Source organism: Tupaia chinensis, unplaced genomic scaffold (genome assembly GCF_000334495.1).
Source record: "Tupaia chinensis unplaced genomic scaffold, TupChi_1.0 Scaffold000110_1, whole genome shotgun sequence".
In the NCBI taxonomy this organism is placed as follows: domain Eukaryota; kingdom Metazoa; phylum Chordata; class Mammalia; order Scandentia; family Tupaiidae; genus Tupaia; species Tupaia belangeri.
Window position 1 is genome coordinate 1,225,009 of NW_006159574.1, and position 21,621 is coordinate 1,246,629.

The 21,621-nt window shown below is 48.7% G+C and overlaps 1 protein-coding gene across 1 annotated transcript in view; it reads left to right on the plus strand.

Moving 5' to 3' along the window:
• RBM33 (RNA binding motif protein 33) overlaps window positions 1-21,621 on the plus strand; it is a gene marked incomplete at its 5' end in the record, with an annotated part of 106,573 nt that overhangs the window by 68,628 nt on the left and 16,324 nt on the right. Inside the window, 3 exons of the mRNA XM_014586032.1 lie at window positions 1-189; window positions 2,202-2,489; window positions 6,773-7,408. The exon at window positions 1-189 is cut by the window's left edge and continues 34 nt beyond it. Coding sequence (XP_014441518.1) covers window positions 1-189; window positions 2,202-2,489; window positions 6,773-7,408 — 1,113 coding nt within the window. The remainder of the gene's footprint in view (window positions 190-2,201; window positions 2,490-6,772; window positions 7,409-21,621) is intronic.

Consider the following 21,621-nt stretch of genomic DNA (forward strand, 5'->3'; position numbering starts at 1 on the left):
CCCCCTCCCCAACACCAGCCTCCGCCGCAGCACCAGCCGCAGCAGCATCAGCACCATCACCACCTGTCCGTCCCACCCCCTCCCCTGATGCCCATGTCTCAGCCACAGTTCAGGCCTCACGTGCAGACGGCCCAGCCCCAGCCACACAGCAGTCGGATGCAGTGCCCCCAGCGCCAGGGGCTGCGGCATGTGAGTATTGAACTGTGTCCTCGTTGTGTCTCTCAGGGTCACTTTAACTCGCAGAACTTCACGGACGCACTGGGTGAGTCCCGGCGTTTCCCAGCCCTGATGCAGTCAGTAAGGCATAGGTGCTGTGCGTGTCCTAGTGAAGCCATGTTTTAGAAGACACTTCGGGCCCCACTGCCATGGCACAGTGGGGGGGTGCTGCTGCTGCTCGAGGCTGGGGCCACCTGGGAGGCCTCTGTTGGGTTGCACGAGGAGCCTGCATGGCTGGGTGCAGGCCTGTGCGCCTGCAGTGCTTGCCGACTGGGAGGCTGGGAGGACTGCAGCATGGCCAGCCCTGTCGTGTTACCCCGCAGCCTTCCTCCCGGTCCCCTAAAAGACCACAGTAAGACACTCTCAGGAAATTGTTTTCTTGACTACAGAAACCTTATGGGCCATGTCGGTGTTTATTTCGGAATCTTAGTCATAGACACTAGTGTTAGTAGACATAGATAGACCCTTAGAAAGTGCTTTGGAGTGGCAGTCCTTCTGTCAGCGGCACGTGTTTAAACGGAGCGGCAGTCCTTCTGTCAGCGGCACGTGTTTAAACGGAGCGGCAGTCCTTCTGTCAGCGGCACGTGTTTTGATGCATGAAGTGACTTTGGACCTGACCTGGTATACAGTAACGAGGGCCATCCGTGTCTGAGGAGTAGCTGCTCCTGGACCGGGGTTGCCTTAGTTAGCGTATTGGCAGACAGTTCCCGTGAGCCCCGAGCTCCGCCATGTGGAACCCATGGGCCTTCCCAGCAGTCTAGTGTCAAGAGCTCCTCCAGGGGTCGGTTCTCTCGAGAACCTCAGGGCTGAGCCTGACTGAGAGTTTGCTCTTGGGGGAATGTCTGGCACCCCTCTTTTTTTGTTTTTTGGAGAGAGATTTTCACTGTAGGGCACGTGCGCTCGCCAGACAGACAGAGAGAGACATAGAGACAGAAAGCGAGAAATCACCCCCCAGGGGGGATGGTCACGCCGCAATCCCTTCTCCTCCATTCTCCTCTCGGGATCTTGGGCACGCACGCACACGCGCCCGGCGTGAGTTTTAAGCCACCGGGGCTGGGACACGAACTGCGGTCGACTACGTGGGAGTCCAGCGACACAGCCATTACGCTAACTGCTGGTTCCCTGGCACCCCTCTCTTAAGGGAGTCAATTTTCTTAGGACACTGATTTCATCCGATGCTTGATTCTTTTCTTGTTCTGCCTTAAACTTAGCTCGCTAAAAATGGTACGCTAGCAGGCTAGTTGACCCCCTGTGACAGGATGCATGACTGGTTCTAGCCCAATTCTGTTACATGGGTCTGTCCCCGTTCTGAAACACCAACTGGACAGCACCTCTCTAAAGAGGGGCCTGTCGGCAGGCAGGTGCAGTGGACCTTTACCAGTGCGGGGCCTTCTCCGTGGGCTGCGCCATCGCCACCTCATCAGCCACTTCTAAGTATGAGAAGAAGTGTTTACTGGGGAGAAAATTATGCCCTCAAAGAGGAGTCACTTACAGTCAGAGTGGTTTATTATATTCGTGTTTAATTTGCCCCCTTTTTAAAGAATTACTTATTTAATTTTATTTGTCTTTATTACTGTATTTATAATTTGTTACAGGGCAAGTGTGCTCATGAGAGACAGAGAGACACACACTTAATGTGCCTTTAAAAAATTTTTTTTAATATAGGGCACATATGCTCACCAGAGAGACGGCAAGAAACAGAGAGAAGGGGGAGAGAAAAGAAGAGAGACAGAGAGAAAGCAAACATCCCAGGAAAGATGGCTATGCCACAGTCCCTTCTCCACTGCTTTGAGATTTGGGCACGCATGCACACAGGCCCAGTGTGTTTTTCAAGCCGTCACATTGGGGACTCAGTCTGTGTGGTCTGCTGTGTGAGATCCAGCCACCTTAACCTCCGGGCCACAGGTTGGCCCCGTACTGTGCTCTTTAAGGTTCCTTCCACTGAGTTTCCGGTTGTAATGCGAGTTCCTCTTGTCCTGTGATAGAACACATCATCTCAGAATGTAACCAAACGGCCGATGCAGCAGATGCAACCTACTGCGCCGAGGAACAGTAACCTGCGAGAGTTGCCCATAGCGCCGGCGCATGTCATGGAGGTGAACAGCAGCCGCTGCTCCTCCACGCCCGCGGCCCAGGTGAAGCCCATCGTCAGCACGTCGCCGCCCGCCAGGGCCGTGGTGGCTCCCAGGAGTGCTCAGGGAAAGGCTGAAGCGAAGGTCAAGCCAGTCAGCCCCGTGTCGCAGCCGAAAGAGGAAGCAAAAACGGAACCAGAGGTGGGATGTGTGCAGTGTTGGAAGGCGCTGTGTGGTCTCACACAGCAAGTTCTGTCACCAAGCCGTGCCTCCTAGCTCACTGTCTTGCAGTGAGTTACTCTCATGGTCTTCCCGCTCTTTTCCAGCTAGTCCTTCTAATCTAACGCCCACAGTGCTGAGAGTCACACTCATTCTGCTGCTGGTTCACAGGGTTACGTTTTATACGTTTGTCCAGGCACCTAGCAAATGTGTTCCCTAAAGAGCCCAAGTATTTTTATTTTAGACTTTAAGGTTTAAATTGTCCTAACCACTCCACTCTGGCGTTTAGTATAAACGCAGTTTACATACTATTCGTTCATGAATGGATGGGCCTAAGTCACAGTGAAATTTTACTTACAGGACGAGGCAGTGGCCAGGTGTGGCTGTGGGCTAGGCCTGTGGACACCCAGGTGTGTGCTGCGAGGAAGTACAGAATATCGCAAGGATTACAAATACAGATCCGTATTTTATGTGGTTTCCAGTTGAGATCCTCACCTCTCACAAAGCCCGGTCTCCTTGCCTGCTGTTAAATGAGGGTAAAGCTGGCGTGTGCCTGGCACATGGTACAAGATGAGCACCGAGACGCTAATGTTAATAAACTCCGCCCGATGTTGAAGGAGCGCGATACGTTCGCTTCCTCATACAGTAACAGCCGCACAGAGTTTCCTACCTGGAAGCTCAGGCAGGAAGAGCGCACGTTTTGGGGCAGTGTCGCGAGACTGTCTTTAAGTAGAGAAAGCATACTGGTGCAGCCGTGGTGCTGTGCTCAGGCATAGCCAGATCCCTGTGCCAGGCCAGCCTGAAATACGTGAGCGCATTTGTGATCGCCCGAGCTCTGACAGGCCGCACTGGAGAGAGGGCGTTGTGGCACCATGAGACCCTCTGAAGGGTGTGCTCCCACCCCTTTGGGTGCCTGTGCACAGGCTGTATCTTGAAAAAAGAAAAAAAGGAAAATCAGAGAGAGAGTTAACATTTTATATACTTGAAATGAAAGAAAGGTGACTTTCAGCTTTAAAAATCAGTAGTTGAAAAAGAAGCGTAGATTCGGGGCCAGCAGGTGGTGTGGTGGTGGAGGTGCTGGGGTGCTGGACTCCTACACAGCTGACCCTGGTCTGAGGGCACCTGGTGTCTTGCTTTCTCAGACCCCTCTCTCCCTCTGTCTCTCTCTCTCTTTCGGCTGAGCCTATGTGCCCTATAGCAAATTAAGGTAATAATAGTAATGATAATTTAAATATAGACTTGTGAGCCAGAATAGTTAGTAAAGAATTTGCTAAAAATTTTATCATGCATCTAGTTTATATAGCTAGCACTTAAGTCGTAGACGTAAGCTGACATGGTGCAGAACAATTAAGTCACACTCACATTACACAGTACCGGTGTGAGGAGGATGGCCTGCGTGTGCCATGGGTCACACGTGATGGCTGATTCAGGTAGGGCTCCAGACACCTCTGCCGGGCTGTTTCTTCACACACATGCTTAATGGTGAGGCGCAGCTTGCAGGTAGCCGTAGTAGCAGTTGAACATTTTAATTGTTACCTTTTCATTTTTTATGTACATAAATGGGACCATGATAATGATTTTTTTTTTTCTTTTTTGCGTTCCCTAAAGAGCCCAAGTATTTTTATTTTAGACTTTAAGGTTTAAATTGTCCTAACCACTCCACTCTGGCGTTTAGTATAAACGCAGTTTACATACTATTCGTTCATGAATGGATGGGCCTAAGTCACAGTGAAATTTTACTTACAGGACGAGGCAGTGGCCAGGTGTGGCTGTGGGCTAGGCCTGTGGACACCCAGGTGTGTGCTGCGAGGAAGTACAGAATATCGCAAGGATTACAAATACAGATCCGTATTTTATGTGGTTTCCAGTTGAGATCCTCACCTCTCACAAAGCCCGGTCTCCTTGCCTGCTGTTAAATGAGGGTAAAGCTGGCGTGTGCCTGGCACATGGTACAAGATGAGCACCGAGACGCTAATGTTAATAAACTCCGCCCGATGTTGAAGGAGCGCGATACGTTCGCTTCCTCATACAGTAACAGCCGCACAGAGTTTCCTACCTGGAAGCTCAGGCAGGAAGAGCGCACGTTTTGGGGCAGTGTCGCGAGACTGTCTTTAAGTAGAGAAAGCATACTGGTGCAGCCGTGGTGCTGTGCTCAGGCATAGCCAGATCCCTGTGCCAGGCCAGCCTGAAATACGTGAGCGCATTTGTGATCGCCCGAGCTCTGACAGGCCGCACTGGAGAGAGGGCGTTGTGGCACCATGAGACCCTCTGAAGGGTGTGCTCCCACCCCTTTGGGTGCCTGTGCACAGGCTGTATCTTGAAAAAAGAAAAAAAGGAAAATCAGAGAGAGAGTTAACATTTTATATACTTGAAATGAAAGAAAGGTGACTTTCAGCTTTAAAAATCAGTAGTTGAAAAAGAAGCGTAGATTCGGGGCCAGCAGGTGGTGTGGTGGTGGAGGTGCTGGGGTGCTGGACTCCTACACAGCTGACCCTGGTCTGAGGGCACCTGGTGTCTTGCTTTCTCAGACCCCTCTCTCCCTCTGTCTCTCTCTCTCTTTCGGCTGAGCCTATGTGCCCTATAGCAAATTAAGGTAATAATAGTAATGATAATTTAAATATAGACTTGTGAGCCAGAATAGTTAGTAAAGAATTTGCTAAAAATTTTATCATGCATCTAGTTTATATAGCTAGCACTTAAGTCGTAGACGTAAGCTGACATGGTGCAGAACAATTAAGTCACACTCACATTACACAGTACCGGTGTGAGGAGGATGGCCTGCGTGTGCCATGGGTCACACGTGATGGCTGATTCAGGTAGGGCTCCAGACACCTCTGCCGGGCTGTTTCTTCACACACATGCTTAATGGTGAGGCGCAGCTTGCAGGTAGCCGTAGTAGCAGTTGAACATTTTAATTGTTACCTTTTCATTTTTTATGTACATAAATGGGACCATGATAATGATTTTTTTTTTTACTTTTTAGCAAGTCTTTTGTTTTGCTTCACTAACTGTGGCTTATTTTCTCACAGTCCTGATTGCCAGTTGGTAATGATGTAATCAAGATGGGTTTATTAGATGGAGTCTTTCTAAAGTTATCTGCATTAGATTCCCATAACTGGGTCGTGTGGGGAAAGTCCTACTGAGTAATAGCTATTCCTGCGCCTGCGTGGTGAACCCCACGTCCTGCTGCTCCCCGAGGCCCTGCTCCCTCTGCTCTCGGGGCTGTGTCCCTGTCTTCTCCTCCAGACTGTTTCTTGCTCTGTGTGCCTTCCTGGGTTACAGCCCTCACCACCAGCATGGTGTTATGGAGACATGCCCTAGACCTGGAGCTAGGTGACGTGCTGGTCACAGTTGCTCCTGCAAGGAGAGCCACCTGAGCGCGGTCGACGGGTGGGCTGTGGCTCAGCTGCACGTGCAGCCCTCATCCCTGGCTGTGGTTCACGCAGAGCAGGAGAGGCCGTCCACAGCCCAGTCCTCCGTAGGTTAGGTCCCGTGGCGCTCGTTTATAGAGTGTCTGTGGGTGTGGGTGCGTCTTACAGGATGTTACTGGGGTTTTTTTTTTAATGGTTAAGTGTTTATAGACTTTGCTCATTATTTGCTTTTATGAAAGTTAACTGGGTTTTTTCCCAGGATTATTTTTGATAGACTGAGCGGTTTGGGCCTGGAATATTAAAGTCAGTCCCTATATACTATTAATATTCCGATACCGCAATTGGGAACATTTTGATTCTGAGGAGAGTGCATGAGTTCAAGGTCAGAGAGATTGACTTGTGCTGTTCATTACAGCCAATTATTCTGTGACAAATGAGTTTGAGATCAGGCTGAAAATTCTGCACGAAAAATCAATAGTTCTAATCAGGGCCTTTCAGGTCATCTATACCCCACCTTTTGTTGGTTTGTCAGGGAAGAGTCAGATAAAACCTGTGTGACAGCGGCCGCCCTGCCATGGCCGTTCCCATTCAAAACACAGTTTGATATCTTAAATGAATGGTTTAATTGGTTTCAAACTTGTAAATGAGTGGAAATTTACATTATTTCATTTTTAATATTCTGATAAGATTTCCAAATTAGCTTTAGCTGTATAATTTTTTCTCTCTCCCCAGAGGAAGGAGTTACACTTAAAGTCTTCAAGCAGCCATTTTGAATGACTTCTTTCAAATACAAAATTAGAGGGTTTTCAAAACGCATTTTCTTGCTTCTTTGAAATCGACGCGAATGGCCACTTGCCTCTGCAGCCAAGTGACCCTGTGTAATTTCTGTTGTAGTTTCCTGACGAAGACGAGGAGACAAGGCTGTACCGCTTGAAGATCGAAGAGCAGAAACGCCTCAGAGAGGAGATCCTGAAGCAGAAAGAACTACGGCGGCAGCAGCAGGCCGGTGCCCGGAAGAAGGAGCTCTTGGAGAGGCTGGCGCAGCGGCAGCTCTGCCCCCTGCAGCCCCCGGCAGAGCAGGAGGAGCTGGCCGCTTCACCCTCGCCCACCAACGGGAACCCCCTGCTGCCCTTTCCCGGCGCACAGGTCAGACAGAATGTGAAAAACAGACTCCTGGTCAAGAACCAGGATGCCCCCGTTCTGAACGTTCAGCCCAAAACACCCAGCTTTGTCCCGTGCGGTGCTAACGTGCAGTATCAGGGCCAGCAGACAAGGCCGCTGAAGCACTTGAGACAGTCCAGGACAGCACCACAGAGCCAGGCTCAGCCGGCACACAGAGTTCTGCAGGTCAGACCTGCCGCCGCGGAGGGGCCACCTTCACCACAGACTGCCCGGGTGGCATCCATCCAGGGCCGGCCTCAGGACACAAAGCCTGGCCTGAAAAGGACTGTCATGCACAGAGCCAACAGTGGCGGTGGAGACGGGCCGCACGTTAGCTCCAAGGTCAGAGTGATTAAGCTGTCAGGCGGGGTAAGTCGATGAGTTTATGAGTGCCTTTCTGTATGCGTTTCATTTAGAATCTCCTCATTTCCAGAGAAAGATTTTGGAGGAAAATAATTAGAAATGGCCTCTGTGTGGGTAATAGGGACCATTTTCAATTCTGTTTGAATTTGATATAAGTACTGCCACTTAAGTACCACTTCCGCCTGGGACCCAACTTTCAGTTGTTTTTGAGTCTTAGTGAAAGAGCAGCATCACAATCCCTAAACTAGATTCTCAGTTTTAGCTGTGTGTGTGTGTGTGTGTGTGTGTGTGTGTGTGTAGATAATTTGCGGTACAATCAAGTTTGTTTTAAAATAAAATCTCTTAACACAAAACAATTAACACATTGTGTGTAGCTTTAGACTCACTGGGCAACTGTGGGTAGGTGGGGACTGGTGGGGCAGTGTAAGTGGGGGTGTGTCTGATTACTTTTCAGCAGCGTTATCCAAAGACTACTACTATCTGCCTTCTGTTTCCAAGATGATTTCCCCCAGTAGGAAAGAAAGGAGTAGAATTGTAAATTGAAATCATAGATGATCTTACCACCTGCTTGCTTTCAGAAGTGGAGCATTCCCATAGGCTTTCCTCTCTTTTCTTCCATCAGTGTCTTTCTCAGTGAGTCACAAGGATCCCAGTTAGTTCCCTGTGTTAGGATGGGTAGTCAGTGCTCGCAAAACAAAAGTCATGGCAGATAGGTTTCCATTCCAGAAGATTCTCCTGGAAGAGAAGTGACCTGGACAGTCCTCGCCTCTCTACCCTGCCATGCAGTCTGACTTAGTGTGACTGTTGTCTGTTGCTTCAGTTAGAGGGCAGATTCTCTGCCAGATGCTGCTGTCTGATTGCGTGCTCTCTGTAATGGTAAAGGTGCTCCCTGCTGTGCACAGTTTGTATTGTAAGTTAAGGAAGGAGAGAAAAGTTGGGACCCAGGGTTTTAGAAAGAAACAGCCAGTAATGATTACTTTAAAAAAAAAAAATCCACACAGAAAATGTTCACTGACACGAAAATAACCTCTAACTCTTCTTCCTCATGGAAATCAGTACCTGCTGCTTAGGACTCTTAAAGGGGTGTGTGCTCGGGCACCTGGGCCTGCCTGTGCTGGTGAAGGCCCGCTCATGTGGCAGTTGGCTGATTGGCTGGTGGGTTTTGGGGTTTTCTTTTTAGGGCTGTGGGTTAGAATGGGAGTTTTATCGCATGATGTAGGAAACCATGTGTAGAATATTTATCTGAGTCTGCTCTTTGCGATCAGAAGCTCCGTAAACAGGTGGGAGCACTGCCTCAGGTCACCCTCACGCAGGAGCATGTGTCCAGGGGCGTCTGCAGGGCTGCAGTGCAGCTGGCCTTGTTCAGAGCACACGGCGGCCATTACTGCCTCACAGTTAATTAAGTCTTGATCCTGGACGAGGTGTGCTGGGGCAGGACGTTCAGTGCTCCTGGGAGGGGAATGCAAAGAGCAAAGCTCTCAGACATTCTTCCTTAAAAGACTTCTGTCTGCTTGAGGTTTTCTATCTTCTTGAAATAATCAGAGCTAACTCTAAAATCAAGCTGTTTCATTTTACAGTTAATAGGAAAAACAAGGGGATTTTCCATGAAAACAGTTATCTGCCAGATTAGTACTGTGGACTAGCTGTTGCCCGTTCGCTTTAACTCTGGGTGAGCCGACAGCGTGCCACGTTGCAGGAGCCACCGGGGTAGCCCCCCCAGCAGCATGCAGACACCTCGGCTTCTCAGAAGGGTGCTCGTTTGTCTCTCTCCACTGGAGTGAAGGGCATTTCTCCAGCGGCCTGAGTGGGGACTATTCTAAGAGCTTATCCATGATGGTGGTTAGCCATGCAGTGTGTGCATTTCAGGCGCTCCAAAAAGGAGACACACGGTGTGTCTTCTGTCCCTGCCCCTAGCTGCTGCTCGCCCTCTGTCAGCTGTGCTTTCCGTACTCGGGGTGTGCTCTGCCTGTGGGGTCCTTCCTTGGGAGCCCAGGCCGAGGCTGTGGGGATTGAGCGTTTGGGGAGGGTTCACTTACATGTGTTGATAGTACCTGTGTAAGATACTGTGTGTTTAGGACACCTCAGGGTATTATTACTTGTTTGATATAAATTCATCGTTGGCTACTACCTTGTATTGCTGCGAGATGTTCACTTTTTTTCTTTTGAGAGGTTTTTGCTATAGGGTGCGTGCGCTCGCCAGAAAGACAGCGATCGACAGAGAGACAGCGAGTAATCTGCCCCCTAGAGGGGGTGGCCATGCCACAATCCCTTTTCCTCCATTCTCCTCTCAGGCTCTTGGGCACGCACGCACAAGTTCTTGGTGTGAGTTTAAGCCACTGGGTCTAGGACTCAAACCAGGGTCAGCTACGTGGGAGTCCAGCGACATAGCCATTACACCAACTGCTGGTCCCGACGTTCACTTTTTTATAATACACATTTTATTCACAAGGTTTCTTAGATGTGCTCTAGAGAAAATGTTTTATTTACTTTCTTCTGTCCTAAACTATTTCCTAGCCTAAACTAAACCATTCCATCACATCTTCCCTTTCTAAACAAATGTAATTAAATCTGATATATTTACTAGGTTATCCTTTGCGCTCAGTAGTCTTGTCCTAGACAGGGTATGGGAGTGCCCTGCGTACAGTGCCAGGCAAGAGTGTATGCTCTGGTGGGTGACCACGCTTGAAGTCTGTGCCTGCAAGATTGTGTATGTTTATGGAAGCAGAGCTTGCTTGCTTGCTTTTTTCCTTTTCTCTCTCTCTCTCTCTTTTAGCATTCAATTGACATTTATTGTCCTCTACGCAGAATTGTCTTGTTATTCTTGTTATGACATTCAGATCGGGACTGTCTTAGCGCTCAGTGAGGTCTCTAGGTCACTCACGGACAGTCATGGATCAAAGTGGAGCTCTCCTTCACTGCTCCTTGTATTTCATTATCACAGTAAAACCATTTATCTTTGGATTTGTTTCACTGGGATTTCAGAAAGGTGAGGAATCCTGAGTCTTGAAACCATAGATTTTCGGTCTGTCTTCATCATCATATTATCTCTAAGGTGATGGCCGTTCATCTGTTCATCTTTGTCATTCTAAGAGCGTTTCAGGCCTTTGTACATTGGTCTACTTTGTTACAGCTGTTCCATTATGGACGGAGGGAGCATTTGCAAGAAGAATTTAGTAAAAAACGGGTGTTTACTACTGTTTCTTAAGTGGCCATATTCACTTGCTAATGTCTTCATCTTGGCTTAAAGCTTAGAAAGTGAGTCTTCAGTTCATTCAGGGGCTTCTTCTTGGCAAAGTGTTTGCTGTTGGTCATTCTGAAATGTCTTTCTGATGGCCGGTAAAGACCGAAGCCCTCCTTCTCCAGGACTCAGCCTAACTCGGACCATCATGGGATGTGGGGCGAACAGCATGGCTCTGGGTACTGAAGGCCATTTCGAATAGTCGGCTATGTGTTACTGTCTCTGGGACTCTGAGCAGTTGTTTTGTTTCTCTGAGCCTCACTTGGGTACCTTGGTTACTTGGCCTGGATGAACCCCAGTTTCTGTGTCAGTAAGGTGAGGACTAGCTCTCGGCCCAGGACCCCTGTGAGGGCTCAGTGGTGTCTAGTTGCTGTGAGAAGTCTGGACGTGAGAGCCTCCGACTTGTGGGGGGCACTTTGTAAATGACTGTTTTCTTTTTGGAATGTTCCTAAGTCCCCTTCTAGAAATGTATTGTATGACTTTATCCAGGTGATAGATATTCAGTGTGTATTCACAACATCTGTGCAAGGTAGGTGCTAATTCCTGTTTTACAATAAATGCACTGAGTCTCAGGAAGGTGAGCTTACTGGTCTGGGGCCACACAGGCAGGGAGTGGGAGAACCTGGCTTCCAACACTGGTTCAGTTCTGAGCCCATGCTCTTTGCCCTGCCTTGAAATAGCTGACCTTACCGTGACTTCCCCGGCTTTAGTTACCCCTCGATTTGGGATGATATCCTGCTATTTCTTCTAAGTCTGTAGCAGTCGGACTTGATTCCCAGCATTGTGCTGGGGGCTTCTAGAGTAAGGATGGCATTTAGGTTTCATTTTACTTCCAGTCCAGCTGCTTCGTGTGGTGTCTGCAGCTCTGTCCTGCTCTGTGTGCCCAGAGCAGGTGCAGGCACGCCTTGGACCCAGGCTGCCACATATGTTGAGAGAAGGCAGGTTTTACACTGAAGACCTCAAGGGGAAAAGAGGGGAATTTGAAATTGAAACAGAACTTTTGTTATAAGGCTAATCAATCGCTGTATATTTGACTTTGTCCCCCCTCCCATATTTTATTGTCTGGATTTGACAGGTAAGGTTATAAAAGGAACAAATTAATGCTCTTTAAGAGAAACAGTGTCAAATTTGGGTCAGTAAGTGGTGTGGTGGGTAAGGCGCTGGATTTCTATGTGGCTAGCCATGGTTCAAGTCTGGACATTGTAGCTTGGAAAAACCATGCCAGGTGCATGTGTGCCCCAAAATCCCTAGAGGAGAATGAGAGAAGGGATTGTGGCATGGCCATCTCCCCAGGAGGTGATTTCTCACTTTCCTGCTGTGCCTCTCTCTGTCGAGTGTACACGCCCTATGCCCCCCCAAAAAAAGGCAGTGTCAAATATGAGCAGATAATTGCTTCTACAATTTCATGCATCTCCCTGAATTAGCTTTGTCAGTAGTCTTCTTAATTGTATTTGTCTCATTTATTGCTATAGTTTAGAATTTATTTCTCAGAAAGGTTTTTTTGTTTTTGTTTCTTGTTTTTGTTTGTTTGTTTGTTTTTTGCTATAGGGCACATCCACTCACTGTGGGCGGAGAGGGAAGGCGAGGGGAGAGAAAGAATGAGAAAGCACTTCTCCTCCACTCTCCTCTTGGGATTTTTAGGCACATACACACAAACACACACGTGTGCCCTTTTTTTTTTTTTTTCTTTTAAGCTGCCGGGTTGGGGATTCTAACCACACAGCTAGCCACGTGGGATCCAGCTGCCTTCACCGTCATACCAAGACCTGGCCCACACAAAGCTATCTTGACATATTTAATTTTAAGAAACTAAAAGAACAACCTTATTAAGTCATAATTTTGTTCTTGACTGATACATAATTGAAAATGCTACTCAAGCAACAAAAAGAGTAAATTAAAAAGTGTGAAATGTTAGACTAAGCTTGGTGTAGTCATCTTTATGTTTTTTAAATTAAACATAGGAAAAAGGAGTTCAGATAAGCACATGCTATGGAAAGTTCTTCTTCAACCTTAGCTTCTGTCTCCGCCCGGGGGAAGCGGTATAGTCTTTGAAGTGTCTACACCTTGGCTCTCAGTTGGCATCTGTGGGTCTTGGATTTTGCCATAGGGTGAGTCTTGGGCCCACATGACCCGTTTCTCATCAGTAAGATGACCAGCTGTCCCCCAAGGGCGGTGGAGAGGGTCAGCCTTGTGGAGTGAGCAGCAGGTGCCAGAGCACAGGTAGTAGCTGAGTAAATATTGTCACCCTTTGCTTTCGGTGTAAGGAATGGAAAACATGATTTATCTGTGAGTGCTATAAGAACATGGAAGCAAATATTGAATTCAGCTGTTCTATTCTCATCGACATAATGAAAATTTTAAGAATTTGGCAGTAAAGTAAGCGAACAGTCCTTTGTTCTGTTGGCCATGCAGAGAAGCTGGAGAAGCCCAGAATGCCCAGCAGGAGAGCCAACTGTCCATGTGGACGCTTGTGTTTTATTTCTAAAGGACAGTGCTGCGTGCCCAAGGTCCCAGTCGGTGTGCTTCTTGCTTTGGGAGTTGGACTGCATGTGTAGGTTTACTTCTCGCAAGACTTACTGCCATATTTCCTTTAGAGAGGCAGTATGTGTGGGTCTGCCTGGCCCCCCTGGGGCTGCCGGGGTGGAGAAGGTAGTACTCTGGCCCAATTTCCGTTCCAGAGAACTTACAGGACTAGTACAAGGGACTCCTGTACACCCGTTACCAGGCCACCACGCTTGCTTTATCCTTGTCTCTCTTTAAGTTGACTTCTTTATTTATTTTAAATAATTATTTAATTTTATGTGTTCATTCATTTATTTCAGTTTGACCAGAGAGAGACACACACAGAAAGAAAGAGAGAATGGGAAAGTGAGAAGGCAAGCTACCAGGTCCGGGACTCAAACTGTGGTTGGCCGTGTGGGAGTGTCCAGCGCCTTAACCAACATGTCACCCGCTGGTCCCCTAAGTTTATTTTATCTGCAGAAGTAGAGGGGATCCCCCAACAGGGTCCTCACTCCAAGATCCACCCCCAGCCTCAGCCAGCCTGGCTCTCTTGTTCAGGCATGTGTGGGAGTTTGAACCCATGACCATCCTTTTTGGGTCCAGCGTTGTGGAGGGCTGCACCATCCCTGCTGGCTCTCCTCACCTTTCCTTTTGTCCTTTGTGACACAGACTTATCTCAGCTCATACCACATGGAAGTGCATTGGAACCGCCACGTGTTGGCCCCAAGAGGGGATCTGCTCTCCAGAGTTCCAGCTGGACGTCGTCAGGCCCCGCAGTGTGCACTGACAAGCCCAGGACCCATCCTCTCCTTGCCACCATGCCCAGGACGTCTTGTGCGGCCCATCCTGCAGTCTGGGCACTTGTCCCTCCCAGTCTGAACAGTCTCTCAGGCTGTGTGTGTCTAGCCAAAGACGCTTTCAAAGAGCAGAGGCCAGGCTCTTTGTAATTTGCATTTGTTTGAAACTTCTGATTGGTTTCCAGTTGTGCATTTTTGCCAGGACACCACTGAGGGGTTCCTTGGCTGTGTGGTCAGGGGCATTGTCCAACATGAACATGGTTGACCTTGATTACGAGGGCCAGTGGGGTTTGGCAAGTCTGTGCTCTGTGGAGGTAGGTTTTCGCAGGCCTGGTGTGGGCGTGACTTTGAGACTGTCCCTGTCCACGTCTCACAGTGGCCAGCCCTGCGTCTGTGATGGTAGCTGTCGGGCCTGCCTGGGTGCCCTTCTCTCCTCCCTCTGCTTTGTCTGTGGTTTATGCCAGCACGGGCCTGCCTTAACTGCCACAGGGGCCTTTATGTTGACGTTGGCATTCTCCTTGGTGGGCCAATGAGAGCCCCTCAGGCTGGCTTCTGTCCTCTGATAGGTCCCCTCAGTTTTCCCTTGTGGAGCTGTGTTCATATGTGTCTTGTCCTCTCCCTGCCCCAGCGCCATCCCTGCCCACCCACCACTAATGGCTGTTCTTGCCCAGTGTGCTGGGCCTCTTGTGGCTATCAAACAACTGGAGAGGGGAGGCTGGAGTGCAGAGAGTAGAAGGCTAATGCACCTGCAGGTGGAGGTTTTACAGGGTTAGGGTGGGATCTGCCCAGGACTAGCTGCGCTTCCCACGACTCATGCAGTCTCCTGCTTGCACTTCTGCTCGTTATCTGGATGTGCCTGTTCCAGGCCTCTGGCCCGCCGCAGTCATCTCCTCGTTCTGTAAGATCCGACCTCCTGCCCACCAGCATATGGCTGCTCCCTCCTTTCTTTGTCCAAATCTTCCTCCACACCTCCAAGCTGTGACCACCTGTGTGCAGGGCTCTGTCCTCTAAGTCACGCTGCAAGATCCAGGGGCTCTCTATTCTTTATTATTATTATTATGTCTCTAGGATTTAGGGCAGTTTCAAGTACATTGTAAAGGAGGCAGGGGGTCCCAGGAGCACGAACGTCAGGAAAGTGAGGTTCCCTTTATGCCACTTAGGAGGGTTGCAGAGTTGGCGGGTGGCGTTTGACCTCATTTGCTGAAAGATGGTAATGATGAAATGACCAAAAAGCAAATAGCAGAAGAGAGAAAGAAAAGTGAGATGTGGATTATCCTGCTTAATTGCTTATTTGATAAGTTGTACATTCTAGTTTTCTCCCTTCAGGAGAGAAACCATTGTGCCTCAGTATTTGTTCCTTTAGAACTTTGAAATACAGTGGGCAGAATTGGTAACTTCTCCCTCAAGAGATTATGTTTTAAACATCTTTAATACATGGTCCCTAAATGTGAGCTGTATAGGCTATTGGTCATCACAGAAAAGAAATTCAAATTTTAACACGTAAGCTTTTCCGCACTTGCTAATTTGGTTTGTTTTAAAGGTATGATGTTGGGGAGTGACATGAGCAGTGACATGAGCAGCTCTGCTTCCCCAACCACCTTCCCCTGGCTGTCCCCTGCTAATGACAGAGCCTGGGCACCTTCCCAGGCCACACCATGCATCCTTGGCGCTGCCCCGCCAGGGCAGAGCCCAAGTCTCAGTGAGGGGCTGGGTGCCCGCTGCTTAATAACCTGTGCTGTCCAGGGAGGGGCCGGCACTGTCAGGTCCTGCCATCCTTCCCTTTTAGACTGGTAAGCTTGTGCTGTCAAAACTGGAAAACCCTGGGGTATCAGTCTTTAAGGCTCCGAGGCTCAGCCTTTGCTTTGGTCCTCCAAAGTCCAGCTGATTATGCCTCCAGATTTTCTTTTTATTTTTTTTTTTTTTTGAGAGGTTTTTTGCTATAGGGCACATGCGCTCGCCAGAGAGACGGAGAGACAGAGAGACAGAAAGCGAGAAACCACCCCCCAGGGGGTATGGCCTCGCAGCACAATCCCTTCTCCTCCATTCTCCTCTTGGGATCTTGGGCACGCACGCACACGTGCCCGGCGTGAGTTTAAGCCACCGGGTCCAGGATGTGAACCGTGGTTGACTCCATGGGAGTTCAGCGACGTAGCCATTACACTAACTGCTGGTCCCTGCCTCTGGATTCTCGAGAGCTTAGTAATCTCAGAGAAGTAGACTGTGAAGAGGGAGCTAGCACAAGTCTTCCTCCTTCCTGGAGCGTGGCAGTTTGGAGGTCTGTCCGCCCTGGACTCTGACCCTCCAGATGGTTTTAATTCAGCCTGTGCAGAGCCATTCCAGAGTCAGAGAGAGACTAAAGGGAGACTGTCAGTGTCGGGTGGCCTTCCCTCACAGGGCGTCGCAGCTCAGCTGGGCCTGGCCTGGAGCCGGAGCGGTGTGCAGGCCTGCTTACCTTCTCTCCTGCTCTCTCTACGAGGCCAGCAGTACTCAAGGGAAAATTCGAGGGGCCTGAAATGTATTTGTGTGCATCAACTTGGATATAGCATGCATATGTCATTTGTTGTCCGGGCCCCAAGTGGGCCTGGTGACGATGGTGGGGTAGGCCCGGTATTGTTGGGTTAATAGAAACCTGCACGGCGAGGTCTGTGGGCTGGGAGATCTCAGCCCTGCCGTGACAGTGAGCACTGCCTTATCGGAAGGAGAATTCCTAAGAGGCTGCCCTGGGACCCTGCTCCACTGTCCTTCTGTGTGTCCTGACAATGTTATCTGTCCTCTCAGTACGGAGTATCAAATGTCTGTCACGAGTACAGAAATTAATTTACTGTCACCTGAAGACATGCAATTAATCTTTAGAGGTTTTCATAATACCTTTACAGAAAGAGTTGCCAGTTTGGCGGATTTGGATTTTGGGGTTTAGAAAAAGATAAGGAAAATTAATTTTTCATCAGGGTTAATACAAGCTAGCAGGGCCACAAAGGCTGAGAAAAATGGTTGGGGAATTTGTCAAGTGTTGTCAATCTAGAATAATGCTGCTTAACGTCTGATAGGTGTAATCAAGACTTGAGATTTCTATAGAGGGGATTAATCAATTTGCTCGCTGGTGAATGCGAATCAGTGATACCGCTTCTTGGTGGGTTGGAGAATGGAAATAAGATTTGATCTGTCAAATTGCAGGACGCTGTGACAGTATCAATAGGCGTTTTTATCTATACAGTTGAACCATTTGTTATAAATAAATTTGTCCTGCTAATGTTGCTGGCTACACACCTTATTTTTGTAATGATGAGGCCAATAGAAAGTATTCCCAAAGTTTACTTTATTCAGATAGTGCTTCGTATGTAGTGTTTACAACTGTTAATCTAAAAAGGCATTTTCGTAGTGGTCATTAAAAAGTAATCCTTTGTGGAAAATGTTTCTGGTTTGGTCTGTGATAGGCCAGGCTTCTTCCCTCTGATCTGTTTTTTTTGGGGGGGGGGCTGGGGCGGAGTGGAAGGTAATGTAACCACCCAAATTCCCTGCTGTGTGGAGGAGAGGTAACCCACAGCCGCCCTGGCGAGACCCAGCATCGGGCTTTCTGTGAGGAGGTTTGATCTGCTGTGCCCAGTGGCCACTTGTTCACCCGCATTAAGGTAGCAGGTTTCTAAGAGCCTTCCCTTGGGTCAGCACTACCTTAAGTCTCAGGTACCCAACACTCTGGTCTGGGAGTGCTCTCGGTGCCTAGCTACACAGAGAGGCTGTAGAGGGCGTGGGAGCCAACGGCTGAGCGTGGCGTGCTCTCATTCCAGTCCTCTGTTTCTGTGAGAGGACGGGTGTGAAGATCTCCTGTCCCCAGCCTAGCAAAGTGGGGATTGGCTCTTTTCGTAGGGGTCGATGATAGATAACCCAGGAACTTAAGCATTTTCCCTGGAGCTCACTTTTTATTGTGCTAGATTAGAAGATAATTGCTTTCGGAATTGGATTTTTCGTTTTCTTTAGGAAATGAACTGGCCTGTTACTTACATGTGAGCCTTGAGTGCATAGCACACGCTTCCAAAAACGGGAAGCGCACAGCATTAGCATCGCCGTTCGTCTAAAAATGCGGTTTAATCGAGTCGCAGTTCATCCTTTCTGTTTCACGCACCAGTGCGAGTGCCCCTACAGGAGGCAGCGTGGAGTCCCATCTTTAAAACCGTACAGGTGCCCCAGGACTTCCTGTGTGATCAGAGCCTCACATTTGTCTCATTCACGAAATGAGAATAGTAATGTTACCTTATAAAGAGGGTTGAAGGAAAGCCCCCACTGTACAGACGCTGGCACATTCCTTGTCACAGTGTAGACACCACATCGTTAGTGGTTCAGTCTTCATATCCCACGGCTAGTGCTATGTGGAACTAAGCAGAACTCTTGACAGGATTGCCTTGGAAATGGTCGCAGAGTTTTATTGTGTATTTGTAGCTATAGAAGGGATAGCCTGTCTTGAATATAAGCAACACCAGACGTAGCCAGGCCATCCCTCTCCTTTTCAGTTTACAGGGACAGTTTTCCTAAAAGTTGGGCAGGTATCATCTCTGAACCATTCCTACTTGCTGTGTTTATCAGAATGGTATCACAGGGCTTGCTCTGGGCCCGATTCATGCCCGGCCCCGAGGGCACTGGGGTGCAGAGCCTCTACGGAGCAGGGCATAGAGCCACAGTAATGGGAAAAGGCCCGGGGACCTCAGGCTTGGGGAAGGTGCCGGTGCAGAGCTCCTGGCATGAGCAGGTCAGGGCAGAGATGGCAAAGGGCCTGCCAGCTAGGTAGGAACACAGAACCAGGCCCTGGACACGGGGAAAAAAAAAGCTGGTGCGGGAGACGTAGCAGGAGGCCAGCAGCGCTATTGGGGTGCACAGGCCCTGGGGGTGGGGTGGCGGAGGATCAAGCCTTGCCTCACGGCTACTGTCTCATACAGCGCAGTTTCCTGTCTTCGGGACATTTCTTGGAAAGCCCTAAATGAGGCACGGCACCATGACATCAGGCATCCTGTCTTTATGATACTAAGGAAATTCAGTTATTCTCAAAAGAGATGAGGAAATGAGATGTTTACTTTGTTTTATAATAAGTGTTTCTCAACTTCTAATAGAAATCAAACATACTTACAAAAGTAAATTTTCGGGACCAGCAGATGGCATGATGTTTCCGTGGTTCGAGTACCAGACCTGAAGGCTTAAAACTCATGCCAGGGTACGTGTGTGTTTCTTTTTTTTTTTTTGGAGAGATTTTCACTGTAGAGCGCGTGCGCTCGCCAGACAGACAGAGAGAGACAGAGAGACAGAAAGCGAGAAATCACCCCCCAGGGGGGATGGTCACGCCGCAATCCCTTCTCCTCCATTCTCCTCTCGGAATCTTGGGCACGCACGCACACGCGCCCGGCGTGAGTTTTAAGCCACCGGGTCCGGGACGTGAACCACGGTCGACTACGTGGGAGTCCAGCGACATAGCCATTACGCTAACTGCTGGTTCCCGGTACGTGTGTGTTTCTAAGACCCAAATCCGGAGAGGAGAATGGAGAAGGGATTACAGTGTGGCCATCCCCCCAGGGGGTGATTTCTCACTTTCTGTTTCTCTGTCTCTCTCTGCAGTGAGCATATGTGCAAAAATCTCTGAAAAACGTAAACTTTACTTCAAAGGAAAATGAATGTTTAGAACTTTGTTTTGAAGGGTCCTTATCTGAACTTAAGATACAAATTACCTCTAGGCCTCTTTCCAAAACGAGAGGCTTATATTCTGTATTCCTAGTTTAAAAATCATCAGCTCACTCACTATAGTGTTACATATTTGTCATTCAAATACGTACATAGTGTATACCTCAAAATAGGGAAACAAGGGAACCAGCAGTTAGCGTAATGGCTATGTCACTGGACTCCCACGTAGTCGACCACGGTTCGCGTCCCGGACCCAGTGGCTTAAACTCACGCCGGGCGCGTGTGCGTGCGTGCCCAAGATCCCAAGAGGAGAATGGAGGAGAAGGGATTGCGGCGTGACCATCCCCCCTGGGGGGTGATTGCTCGCTTTCTGTCTCTCTGTCTCTCTCTGTCTGTCTGGCGAGTGCACGCGCCCTACGGTGAAAATCTCTCCAAAAAAATAGGGAAACAATAGCATACTGGTTTTGCTGTAAGGTGGTTTTTTTTTTTTTTTTTAAGTTTACTCTGTAGGTCCTCTTGTTCTTTTAGCTTTGGACTGATAAAGAAAAAACGACCAAAGAATTCATATCATTGCCCATTGTATCACAATACTGTCTCCTCTTTCTGCAAGATGGCGTAACGTTTTCTGATACACACAATGGTGTCACAGGGCTGAAGGGTGGTCTTTCTGTCATCACAGTAGCGTTTAATAAAGATGGGGGCTGTATCCAAGCATTCTGATGCTGTCTTTTTTTTTAAGTACAGCCAGATCTTTTTTTTTTTCTTGTTTATTTTTTTTTGCCATAGGATGTATGTGCTCAGCAGGCAGAGAGAGGAAAAGTGAGAAATCACCCCCAGAGGGATCGCCACACCGCAATCCCTTCTCCATTCTCCTCACAGGATTTTGGGCATGCATGCATGCACCCAGCATGATTTTCAAGCCGCCCATGTGAAGTCCAGCACCTTAACCACAGTGTTCTCTGCTAACCCCCAGAACTACTCTGTTTGAAGAAGCACCACTATTTATTGGTTTATTCAGTAAATGTCTCAGTGCCTTCCATGTGTATAAGGGTGAACGAGAAACGGGGAGCTGAACATTGGCTTCTCCAGAACACTTCAACAATTTCATGCACTCTCGGTGTCGCTAGTACCCAGCCAGCTGAGCGCCCAGGAGCTCACCGATGTCCCTCAGTCTGTGCCGTGGCGAGCTGTCTTGGAGAGCACACCTCTCGCTGCCTGGCCACGTTAGCAAGAAGCATGAAGTCAAGGGTCCCAGCCAGCAGACCCGCACGGCCGAGTTGGGTGGAGGACTGAGTGGTATGGCGCTGCCTCCACCTAACATAGGGTTTGTAGGGGAGAGGGAGAGACGTTACTAATGACAGAATGGCACCACGTTTGTGGGGTCAGGGTGTGGATCCCGACCCGAATTACGGTTGTATGCCAGGGAACTTCTTTGTTAGGATTTTACATAACTCAGTGAGCTATAGGTTCTGGCTTTTATAGATGGGCCAGCAGGTGGTATGATTAAGGCCCCGGACTCCCACATGGGTGACCGCAGTTGGAGTCCAAGCCTGGTGGCTTGCTTTCTCACTTTCCTTTCTCTCTCTCCCTCTGTCTCTCTCTACTGAGTGCACATGCCCTATAGCAAATTAAAAATAATAAATAAAATTAAGTAACTAAGTCTTTTTTTTTACAAATAAAAAGACGAGGGTATGTGGTTTGTGTCTTTAAATTTAAAAGCTTTTCAGTATTGAACGTTTCAAGCATATAGAACTAGCAAAGCAAGGGTTCACATAACTTGTTAAGGTAAAAGTGGTCGAAAAATCGTGCATGTGACACAGGCCATCCCTGCCTGGCTGGAGTACACGCTCACACCGTGGGTAAAGAACCTTGTGGTAAAGTTTCAGGAAGCCTGACTTCCTGAGTGGGTGTGGTCCCGTTTTCATTTGGGGATTGTCTCTCCATAGCAGAGTAGGGACTCCCAGTAAGACCAGCGCATTCCCAGCAGTCAGTCCCTACTAGACTCCCAGGCGTTGGGGAGG